At 39.4% G+C, this 12,156-nt stretch overlaps 1 protein-coding gene across 17 annotated transcripts in view; it reads right to left on the bottom strand.

Moving 5' to 3' along the window:
* Git2 (GIT ArfGAP 2) overlaps nt 1-12,156 on the bottom strand; it is a 56,242-nt gene that overhangs the window by 42,390 nt on the left and 1,696 nt on the right. For 12 of the 17 annotated variants that reach the window (XR_012443531.1, XM_020159774.2, XM_020159776.2 and 9 more), the window contains exons 1-5: nt 9,395-9,598; nt 4,110-4,243; nt 2,173-2,285; nt 1,448-1,553; nt 97-183 (exon numbers count right to left, since the gene is read on the bottom strand). Coding sequence is in view for 16 of the 17 variants with exons in the window: in XM_020159774.2 (XP_020015363.1) it covers nt 97-183; nt 1,448-1,553; nt 2,173-2,285; nt 4,110-4,243; nt 9,395-9,446 (492 nt within the window). In the remaining variant the exon portion in view is untranslated. Of the gene's footprint in view, nt 1-96; nt 184-1,447; nt 1,554-2,172; nt 2,286-4,109; nt 4,244-9,394; nt 9,600-12,156 lie in introns of those variants that run through there. The other 5 variants (XM_020159781.2, XM_074061070.1, XM_074061061.1 and 2 more) reach the window with 3 other exon arrangements.

Below are 12,156 nucleotides of genomic sequence, written 5' to 3'. Positions count from 1 at the left end.
AATCATTAATCAAAAGACAAAATTAAAAAGCAAATTAAGTAAACTAAACACAACTTAGTTTCAATTTACTATCTGAATCAATTAATGTTTTCTTACAGGATGAAAGAAGTTGGCTTGGGCTCCTAAAGATAACAGTCTCAGACAGGTTTCAAGATTGCCTGTTCTCACGCTTGAATGGAGTTGCTGAAAAACACACAATAAAAGAATATTTGTTAAAAGCACCAGGTATGATGTACCAGAGCAGATGCTGGCCTGTTTTAGCGTATGTTACATTAGTAACACATAGCCTTTATTGACTCAGTGAGGTAGATGACAGTAGGACAGTCTTATGCCATACCCTCTCTGTAACACTATCCCTGGCCCAGCTACCATATACTTTCATGCAGTCTCTTGGGTGGAAAATAGGCCTGTGGTATACAGATTTGGTACTATTATAGAAAACCTTTTAAACATTCAGAAGTTGAGCTGCCTACCTTCAAGTCTACTTGAAATTGTCCAAGATTTGTAATAAGTCTTATTTTTAACAATTTGGTACAAAAGAAAGACACATAAGTCTTATTAATTAATGGAAATAACAATTACACACAATTCTTCTTTTTTTTGTGGTACTGGGGTTTGAACTCAGGGCCTACACCTTCAGCTACTCTACCAGCATTTTTTTTGTGATGGGGTTGTTTGAGATGGGGGTCTCACAAACTACTTGCCCAGGCTAGCTTCGAACAACGATCCTCCCGATCTCTGCTTCCTGAGTAATTAAGATTACAGACATGAGCCTCTGGTGCCTGGCTACATACATTTCTATGTAAAATTTAATATTCTGAACTGCAAATGTCCATGCTCTGTGTGAGTGAGCATTTATCAACAGTGCTGCTTCAAAAATAAATATGTACCTTTCTCATGGCATCTCTCAAAAACATGTTAAGACCCCACATAAAGAGAATCATCTACTCATTTTACAAGTATAATAAACTGTCTGGTGTACTGCAGCTTTGAGTCACACCCTGCTTTCTGAAGTTCTCACTATGCAACCTGGAAATCTAAAGAAGTTAGCTCTATTCCTTTGTAATTTTTTTCTAGTCCTTTTTAGAAACAATTGTCCTACAAACTCTCTAGTCCCATTTAGAAACAAACTCTTAGATGGCTTCTATTTCCAAATTAAACAAAAAACAAAAAACAAATTAAACAAAAAACTTAAAAACTGTATTGGAAAAACACTAACAGTGTTTCAGACACTTTTTTTCCTCTTTGCCCTATACCTCCAATAGGAGAAATGGCTGCTGTTTGAGTTAAGATTAAAGATGAAACTGATTGCAGAAAAAGCTGTTATTAATTATTTAATGTACAGAAATGAATTTTTGGTTTTCTATCTTCCTTATAAATATTTTTCAAGTTAAGCAATACACTGTCCTAGTCAGCTTTTGTAGGGACTGTAAAAGGTATGACCCACCTTACTAAGATCTTTGGCAGTTACACTATCGTCATCCCGGCAGGGCAAGCGGTGAACAAATGCTAACATCTGATACTTGGCTCTGATGAATTCCGCTTTATTGGGGCTGGTTTAAAAACAAAAAAGAAAACGTTTACTCACAGTTCAGATATGACATTTCCCATTCTTTGAATTGTAAGAAGAAGAGGAAGTAACCCACGTCCCCCACTTGAGAATAAAAAGAACAAAGCTGGAATAAGTTCCAGCAGTATGTAAGGCTTAAAGTCCGAATTGTACATTAGTCATTATAATGGCTGGGGCTGCAGAACACCTGCTTTTTATAGCATCTTTCCCCTCTATGTCATTTCCTTAATTGACTGAAACCTTAGTAGAAAGCGGCAGTTAGTCCTATTTCAGAGGTGAGGGATCAGGCAGAATACCTCCAAACCAAGATTTCTGGTCTGACTGTCTGTTGTTTGAGTACCTAAGTTTAAAGTCTGATTCCATCTACAGCTTCCAAGCCCTGGCCTCCAACTGGTGAGATCATTAACTCCTGTCAGATAACCAAGCAAAAGTGATGGTCCTGCTTGCCTTGTTCTGAATTGCTAGCAACAAGGAGCCCAAACACAACTGCAGGAACCCCCTTTGTGCTGCTCTTGTGGAGGCTGACCAAAAATAGCTGCACTCTTTTCAGCAGACCCCATTTGTTGTAAAGAAATAGAAACATTTATAAACATTTCACTCACTGTACTTTATCCTGTGGATTAGCTTTACGTCTTCCACTCATAATAGAGGCAGGGTCCAGCAAAGAATGCTCCCATATAGAATTAGCACCATTGTTATATAAGGTTTCAACCATCTAAAACCAAGCAGTATGAAATTATATTTTAACTTCTTTCCACAAACATTCAAAGGGAATCAGCAATAGAAATGGGTAAACAAAGCCCTACAATAAATACTAACTATTCATATCATTGTTTTCTGATTTTAGAATGAGAAAGATGAACCTGTATATAGGATGCAGCTTTAACTAATAGGATGGATAAATTCCTAAATGGGTTCGATTGTACTGTGTGTGTGTGTATATGTGCACACTGAAGGAACAGTAGGACACTTTAGGGCAGTGTTTACCAAGTCTGAACAAATACTATTTTACTTATGCAACTGTCTACACTGTTTAATATTGTTCTTTAAATCTACCAACTTAAAAAAGTTTTTATTAACAATTGTGGTATGATGTGCTAGTCAGTTTTCTTACATACATTAAAATAATGTAGTTGTTAAAATAAATATTCAAGTCTGGAGGCATGGATCAAAGTGGTTACAGCACCAGCCTATCATGTGGGAGGCCCTGAGTTCAAACCCCAGTACCACTGGGGATATACTGTATACACCTGTTCTGAGTCCCAGTGGTGGTTTATGTTCCACTCTTTGGGATTTGTTGATTTGGAGTCAATCCTGGCATTTTAGACAACTCATCTCTAGGTTCAGATTCTATAATGTAGTTTGGCTATCAGGTCTTGTCAACAGATAGATATCCCACACCCTTCCCATGAGAATGGGCTACTAGAAACTTCTAAGCCAGGCACTGGGGGCTCACACCCATAATCCTAGCTACTTGCGAGGCAAAGATTAGCAGGATCATGGTTCGAAGCCAGCCCAGCAGATAGTTCATGAGACTCTGTCTTGAAAAAGCCTAATGCAAAAACAGGGCTGAAGGAGTGGCTCAAGTGGTAGAGCACCTGCCTGCAAGCATGAGGCCTTGAGTTCAAATCCCAGTACTACCAAAAAGTAAAAAAAGAAAAAAGAAACATCTAGGCAAAAATTATTAATAAACAATATCTCTCAATTTCATTTCAAAGCAGAACCCCTAAAATGGTTCCAACGGCTTTTTATATTCACAGAGGTATTTTCACATCAGAGATCCAATTTGGTCCCTTGGTTCACACAGGCCTGTATAAAGGACATTGTGTCCAGCTGCCACAGACTCAGCAAAATGTGTACTCAAGACAAAAAAATGCAAAATACATGCTTAATCTGGAGTTCCAAGAGAACTTGAAGAATGTGTACCCCAAACAGAAATACAGGTAATATGACATCAGACACCAAATAAGACAAAGAGTTCACTTAAGAGTGTTAGGCATACAATCAAACCTGTTAACTTATTTGGTATGTTACTAGTAATGAGGGACTTAAGAAAACTTAAATCAGCAGAAATTCCTTAGGAATCCCAGTCCCTGCTTTGATCAAAGTAGGAAAAAAAATGTTTTGAAAGTATTATCAGGTACTCAGGAATAACTATATTAATGAAAAGTTTCTTAGGCAGTAGCATTTGGAAACATCATGGTATATGGGAAATACTTAAAAACAATTTGTGGTGACAATCTAGAAAGTCAGCAATGAAATATTACTAAGAAATTTAAATTTCTGTCACTCTCTATATATGTAAATATATATAAATGATGTTTTGAGACAAGATTATGTTAGAAGAGAAAAATATTAAATGACAAATTCCATGCAGGATAATGCTATACATAGAATTGATGGGCACAGCACCTCTATTCAATTATGATACAAACATTTTTTGTAAGACCTAAAAAGCATACTAGTAGAAATTTTAGTTGCTCACACAAAGAGTTTTCATCAATGACAAATTATGAGAGGATCTGTTCTTATCCTTTACCTGAAGCAGTGTTGGAGGCCATGGTGTATGTTTAAGATGTCTTACTTGGGAGATATGACGCCCTAGACTCCGATGGACACTGCAACACTCATCACATATAAAAGTTCCCCTATTTACTGATGCCCAGGAAGGATCTGGAAAGAGAATGAAATCTCAGTGCAAGGACACCAGCAGTTGCTATATTACAGGATGGCAAAAGATGGCTAAGGCTTTTTTTTTTTTGAAAAACAAGACATTTTTGTTGTTTTAGTATACTCTTTAATATATCAAGCTGTCAGATGACAGTACCAACCTTGGCTGATTAGGTACAAGGTTAACTGAAATTATCAGCTCTAAATAAGCAGTTATCTTCTTTCCGGGTTTCTTTTAGAGCTACTGTTTGTAGCTGGAATGTGAATTTACCACCTCAGATGCATGTACTTTCATTCAACATGAGAGAAGGAAATTCAGAGGCTACAGATGAATCATTCTGAATCTACCTCCACAAACAGTAAAACAACACAATGTTGACAGTGAATTATCCATATAGTAGTATTTGAAGTAAATGGTGAAATGACTGCTGCCCCGAACCACTTTTAAGAAATCATCATGTCTATAAATTGACAGAAAGCTGCGAATGACAGAATTTTAAAATAGCTCAGTTGCCATGAGTCTAAGAACAGGGAATTATATTCTATGATAGCCATTAGTTGTTTTAAGCAAACTACTGAGTCTGATCTGAAAGAAAAGCAATTGCTTCACTGAGGTAAAGATGTAAAATAAAAGTGAGTAGTATTTTGGTGTGTGCACAATACTTTTTTTCCTTTGAAATCCCACAGAATTTCATTAGACATGCTTTCAAGCAAGGAATAATTTACACTAGGTAAGCAGGATGGATCTGGGTACATAAACTGAGTATGTGGAAACCCCAAATCTTTAAAAACAGGCTTTCTACATTTCATCAAATTCATAATGGGGTGATGATAGGTACCACTCAAGTTGCCTGGTCTTAAGGGTTATATTTACATTGGAAGAATTCTTCCAATGTCCACAAAAATTTCTAAAATGCGTTCACATCATCTTTACCATTAACAGTTTATTCAAACCCTTTTAAATCATATAATGAAAAGTTATGGAATTTCAATCAAAGACAAATCCTGGGAGCCAGAAAGTGTGGTGGTAAAGAGGGCTGATTCTGGAGACAAGCAGTACATGGTTTGAACCCTAACTCTGCCACTTCTTGCACAATAATCTGAGGACACTAAACATTCTTTGAGTGTCCTCCCGTAGGTCAGATGGGAATTGTACCACATCACATCACAGGGGAGTGATGATACAAAGAGTAAGTAAAGTGCCTCTCAGACAGTAAGTACTCAGTAATGCTATTTTTTATATCTTTTCTAAAGGACTTTCTAAGTATGCTGATATTTTCAAAAGTCCATGAAATTCATGATCACTGAAAAAAGTTTTGGGTTGGAAATACTTAAAACATCAACATTTCATGTGAACACCATATTACTGTAATGGAAATCTCAGTGTAGTTTTCAGGTAACTGGACTTGAGATAATTGGAGTACAATTTATTTAAGATAAACTAGATTAATTTTTTTTTAAAAGAGACTGGAGCCGGGCGCTGTTGGCTCACACCTGTAATCCTAGCTATTGAGGAGGCAGAAATCAGGAGGATCATGGTTTGAAGCCAGCCTGGACAAATAGGTGAAAGCTCTGAATTCAACCCCAGTACTGCTCAAAAAAAACAAAACAAAACAAAAACAAAAACAAAAAGAGAGACTGGGCACAGTGCCTCACACTCAGCTACTTTGGAGGCAGAGATCGAAAGCATCATGGTTCAAGGCCAGCCTGGGGAAAAGGTTGGTGAGACTCCATCTCAACCAATATGCACCCATCATTTCAGCTAGGCAGGAGGTTTAAATAGGAGGACAGAGGTCCAGGCTGGCAGAAGCAAAAATGAAAGATTGTACTAAAAAATAATAATAATAATAATAACTTAAGTGGTGGATGATGATGGTTCATGTCTGTAATCCTAGCTACTCATGAGGCAGAGATCAGGAGGATCGCAGTTCAAAGCCAGCCCCAGGCAAATAGTTTGTCAGACTCTATCTCAAAAAAAAAACCATCACAAAACAGGGTTGGGAGTGGCTTAAGCAGTAAGAGCACATGCTTAGCAAGCATGATGCCCTGAGTTCAAACCCCAGTACTGGAGGGGGGGCGTGAAACTAAAGCAAAAAAGGGTGGAAACATGGCTAAAGTGGTAGGTAGTGTACCTACCCAGCAAGCTTGAGGCCCTGAGTGCAAACTCCAGTACCACCAAAAAATAATATAAAACTTGAAAAATAAAAAATGAAACAGAACTGTGGATATGGCTCAGTATTAGAGCATTTGCCCACCATTTGTGAAGAGCTGGGTTCCACTTGTAAAAAAGAAAAAAAAATTGAGCCAGGAATGGTGGTGCACAGAACTCTGGAGGCCACTCTCCAGTTTGAAGGCCAGCCTGGGATACCTAGTGAGACCCTATTTCAAAAAAAACAAAATAAGCTGAGAGTAGGTGGCTCAAGCCTATAATCCTAGCTATTCAAGAGACAGAAATCGGAAGGATCAGGGTTTGAGGTCAGCTTGGGCAAGAAGTTTTCGAGATCCCATCTAAACAATGGCTAGGCATGGTGGTGTGCACCTGTCATCCTAGTTATGAGGGGAGTACCCTGGTCCAGGCCAGTCCATGCATAAAGTGAGACCCTAGCTCCAAAATAACCAACACAAAAGAGGCTGGCAGAGTGGCTTAAGTGGTAGAGTACCTTGAGTTTCTCCTCCCCCAATGTCACTCTCCCCCACAAAAGCCCCAAAACAATATAAAAGAAAGCCAACTAGACCTTATAATAAACAAGAAGACATGATCACAGTTAAATGTTTGCCATAAAATAAAACAGAAACAAAATAATTTAGTGATATATTACTCTGTAGGTACTACAATGTCATTTTAAGGTACAAATATGGGAAACATGAAGATGAAGGATCCTTACAAAGACACATTGCTTTCTTCAGTATGGCACTACTAGTAATGAGGGGAAAAAAAGACTGGAATCATAGTACTGTTTGAACATATCATTCTGAAAGTTCATAGTATTCTTGAAGGAATTAAATAGGAACAAGACAGCAAGGATTTCAACACACATTAAGTGAGGTTTTCAATTAATCATTAAACATCCGGGATCTGAATCCCACAGAAAGAATATTAACAACATAGAAAAATCAAAATTGATTTTGTATGAATGAGGTTGGGTGAAACCCTCACAGTTTATCTGGATGTTTTATGCTGAGCTTCTCTCTTTTATTTATTTATTTATTTATTTATTTATTTATTTATTTATTTATTTATTTATTTATTTATTATTCATATGTGCATACAATGCTTGGGTCATTTCTCCCCCCTGCCCCCACCCCCTCCCTTACCACCCACCTGAGCTTCTCAATGTAGGCTCCATGGACACCACAAATGCACTTCAAAAATGTCTGTCCCCCAAATCTTATGCAAATTCCGTATGAAAAGTAAATATATGTGTATTTTCTGGAGGAGATGGCCCTAGCATCTCAAAGGTATTTCAAAGGTAGTTCTTTCACTACAGCTTTGCAGAAAAGACAGCAAAAATTTCTACTGCTCGTGTTCACAGAACATTTCAAGGTAGCCTCATTATACTCAAAACAGGAAGGAAGTGACTCAAGTCTCAGTAGATTAGGCATTCAAGACAACTAAAATGATACAAAGGAAGAGAAAATGTTCTGAAAAGCACAAAATGCTGCCAAAGTGAAAGACAGTATTTAGGGTGCCAATAGAGAAGCAATTTGCCTTTGTCCCATATAATCTGTTTAAAACAGAATATGCATCCCAAGAGGAAGTCTGATGCTAGACACATGTGAATCAAATGCATCACAGAAAGTTCAACTGAAACAGGCAAGAAAAGAAGGAAGTGGAACAAAGAACATTTTTTAGAGAAAACGATAGAGTTTACATAAACTTGGTTTATAACACACCTCTTTTATAACTCCTCCACCCTCCTCCCTGTCTTTGAAGGAAACTTAATACCACCTGCAATAGTACCCAGGCCATGAAATAATCACATAAAGATTGATTATCACAGTACTATTTAAAATTGGTCTTTGCTTCTAAATGACACGATGAAGCTCAGAACAACTACAAAGCCACTGGTGTTCAATGATTTAATTGTTTATTGTACATTGGTGTGCCAAGAAAGCTGTTTGATATTTAAATTACTTCAAACTCAAAGCTAATAGGTTCAAGAACCAAAACAGCATACAATAATCTGTGCAGCGGTCGGTCAATTCAGTTTCAATGGCAAAACAGATCTGATCTTTAAATATGAATATTATGCGTAGAAAAAGTGGTTGTGGCCTTTTGATATACTACCAGTGACTTTGTGTGTGTTTGGTAAGTTTAATTAATGCAGTTTAGAAATTCAATTCTAGCTTTTAGGAACTGCAAGTATTGTGAACTGAAATAATAAAAAAAAAAAAAAAGAAGAAGAAAAGTTAGGAAATTCCAAGAATATCCATTGAATCTTCCTAACCACTGAGCAATATCGGTTTATCCCCATCGGAAAAATGAGGAAATCAAGTCTTGGCCAAGTGAAGTCACCAGTCCAAGGTCATTCAGAGGCATAACATAGGGTAAACCTGGGCCCTTCGGAATCCCAAACTTAAGCCATGCATTGGCTCATAAGTGCTGATTAGAGTTTGCAAGACCCCGACCTGGAGATTCTCCCCGTGGAGCGACTGCCAGGATGTCCCGAGCAAGGAAGTCATTCGCTAGGACCCTTTGGCGAGTCTCCGGAAGGGAAGCCGTGAGAGTCGCCCACCCGGGCCAGGGCCGCCTGGCGGGGCGTGGGTCCCGGGAGTGGTGACACCTGCAGCCTCTGAGGGCCGCAGCCGGGAGGACGCCCGCATTTTACTTCTGTTATTGGCCTTCCTGTGGATTGCCCAAACCCTTTCCTGTCGGGGAGCGGCCCCGACCCCGCCGCCACCCCTGCCCGTCTGAGATGAAGGGGGCGAGAGAGAAGGGAGGGACAGGAGGGCGGCGGCCCCCTACCCGCCCGGCTGATAGGCCTGGGATGGGTCTCGGCTCCAAGGCCGCCCCTGTCTCCCCTCACTAGGACCACGGACGCAGGATGCGGGCTCGGCCGCAGGAATCCGCCCACCCGCCCCGAAGGGGCTGCCCGGGGGCAGGGGTCCGAGCCAGGAGAGCAAAGGGGAGCGGGCCCAGCCGGTGCGACTCACCCGGCCCGCTGCAGTCAGCACACACGTCGCTGCTCCGCAGCCGCTTCGACATGGCTCTAGCCTCCACCTGCCGGGACCCAGCGACCCCGGGACACTGAAGGCGGTGGCGGCAGCGCTTCCGCTCTAACGGGTCCCAGCGGCAGCGCTGGCGGCAGAGCCTCTCCCCTCAGCGCCTCGTAGTTGAGGCGCAGCACGCACGCGCGGGGCGGTGCCCGTCTGCGATTGACAGATCACGTGACCGGAAAGGGCACGCTTTCTTTTCTCCATCTTGAGTAAGGGCAGACTTGTGCCACCCCCATAGTCTCTCTAAACTCTCAATCTTCTTTAGAGGGCACTATAGTTTGAACTCAGGGCCTTTTGTTTGTTGAACCACACTCCAAGTCCAAAGTCTCTTAATCGTTTTGAATTTTGGTCTCCCTTTCTAGAACAGATTTGCCTTGTCTTAACTCTGATTAATAACAGAGGAAGCAGAAAACTCTTGTGACCAGAATTCTGTACCCATAACCTCCCCTAAGTAATAAGTGGTCAAATTAATTTATTCATTTTTGTATTTAACAATACACATTAAGCACTTATGTGTTCCACACACTGTTCCAGGCACTGGAGAAACAGCAGTAAGCAAAGAAGACAATATTTCTTGTCTTTATGTAGTGTACGTTCTACCAAGGATAGATCTACAATAAAATAAGCAAAATAGGAATATGTTAGATGATCCCTTCTTTAGGATGCAGTGTATCTTCAAAATGGAGATAATGTATTGTCTACTTCTAGTCCATGATTTTTGTATGAACTGCAACCCAAGAATGAGTTTTACTTTTTTAAAAAATAAGAAAAAGGAGGAGACAAATGAAGAAAAAGAGGGAGAAGAATATGCAACCAGCAAAACTAAATATTTTTCCCCTGGCTAAGGAGAAGGGGAGTAAGTTATGGAAACATGCATGTTTCATGGTAAGCCTTCAATTAATCAGAGCTACTATTATTCTTTTTTCTTTTCCTTTTTTTTTTTTTTTTTTTTGCTATATACTGAGGCTTGAACTCAGGGCCATCACTTTAAGTGACTCCACCAGCCCTATTTTTGTGAAGGGTTTTTTTTTTTTTTTTTTTGAAATAGGGTCTTGTGAACTATTTTCCCAGGCTGGCTTAGAACCTCAATTCTCCTGATCTTTGCCTCCTGAGGAGCTAGTGTTACAGGTGTGAGCCACTGACACTTGGCTATTATTCTTGATATCACTATTATTTTCTAATTACTGCTTTTCTTCATATATTTGGAATTTAAGAATAAGAATAGTTAACCTAGAGTAATTTACAGAGTGGAAGAGAGAAACACAAAGAAATTAGGTTAATCAATGTGAAGGAGAGATGTGACCCTAATACTAATTAAGATATGTTGTATTCATTACATGTAAATACAACTATGATGAACCAATAAAGAAATGGGCAAGTGAACTAAACTGAACTTTCTCAAAAGAAGAAATTCAAATGGACAAAAAACACATGAAAAAATGCTCACCATCTCTAGCAATAAAGGAAATGCAAATTAAAACCACACTAAGATTCCACCTCACCCGTTAGAATAGCCATCATTAGCAACACCACCAACAACAGGTGTTGGCAAGGATGCAGGGGAAAAAGGAACCCTCTTACACTGCTGGTGGGAATGTAAACTAGTACAACCACTCTGGAAAAAAATTTGGAGACTACTTAAAAATCTAAACATTGCTCTACCATATGATCCAGCATATATATCTTGGGGATATACCCAAAAGAATGTGACACAGGTTACTCCAGAGGCACCTGTACACCCATGTTTATTGGAGCACTATTCACAATAGCCAAGTTATGGAAACAGCCAAGATGCCCCACCACTGATGAATGGATTAAGAAAATGTGGTATTTATACACAATGGAATTTTACGCAGCCATGAAGAAGAATGAAATGTTATCATTCGCAGGTAAATGGATGGAACTGGAGAACATCATTCTGAGTGAGGTTAGCCTGGCCCAAAAGACCAAAAATTGTATGTTCTCCCTCATATGTGGACATTAGATCAAGGGCAAACACAACAAGGGGATTGGACTTTGATCACATGATAAAGCAAGAGCACACAAGGGAGGTATGAGGATAGGTAAGACACCCAAAAAACTAGATAGCATTTGTTGCCCTCAATGCAGAGAAACTAAAGCAGATACTTTAAAGCAACTGAGGCCAATAGGAGAAGGGGACCAGGAACTAGAGAAAAGGTTAGTTCAAGAAGAATTAACTTAGAAGGTAACACACATGTACAGGAAAGCAATGCGAGTCAACTCCCTGTATAGTTATCCTTATCTCAACTAGCAAAAACCCTTGTTCCTTCCTATTATTGCTTATACTCTCTCTTCAACAAAATTAGAGATAAGGGCAGAATAGTTTCTGCCAGGTATCGAGAGGTAAGGGGGGGTGTAAGGGAGGGGGTGGGGGGATGGGGGAAGAAATGATCCAAACATTGCATGCACATATGAATAAAAAAAATTAAAAAAACCATTATTTTCCAATGAAACAGCTGTTGTGTTAAAAACAAACAAAAACAAAAAAAACAAACAAAAAATAAACACAACTATGATCTCCATTTGTCAAATATTGGATCCCTATTATGGGCCAGGCACTATTTTAATTTTAGGTAAGCAAAACAGATTATGGCCACTACCACTATGGATTATTAGACTCATGAGAAAGGAGAGCTGTTCAATAAACATGGGATGTTGAAGAGAAAAAAGATTAAGTT

Source organism: Castor canadensis, chromosome 18, assembly GCF_047511655.1.
Source record: "Castor canadensis chromosome 18, mCasCan1.hap1v2, whole genome shotgun sequence".
NCBI lineage: Eukaryota > Metazoa > Chordata > Mammalia > Rodentia > Castoridae > Castor > Castor canadensis.
Note: the sequence above shows the minus strand (reverse complement) of the source record. Positions and strands in the feature narration are given on the sequence as shown.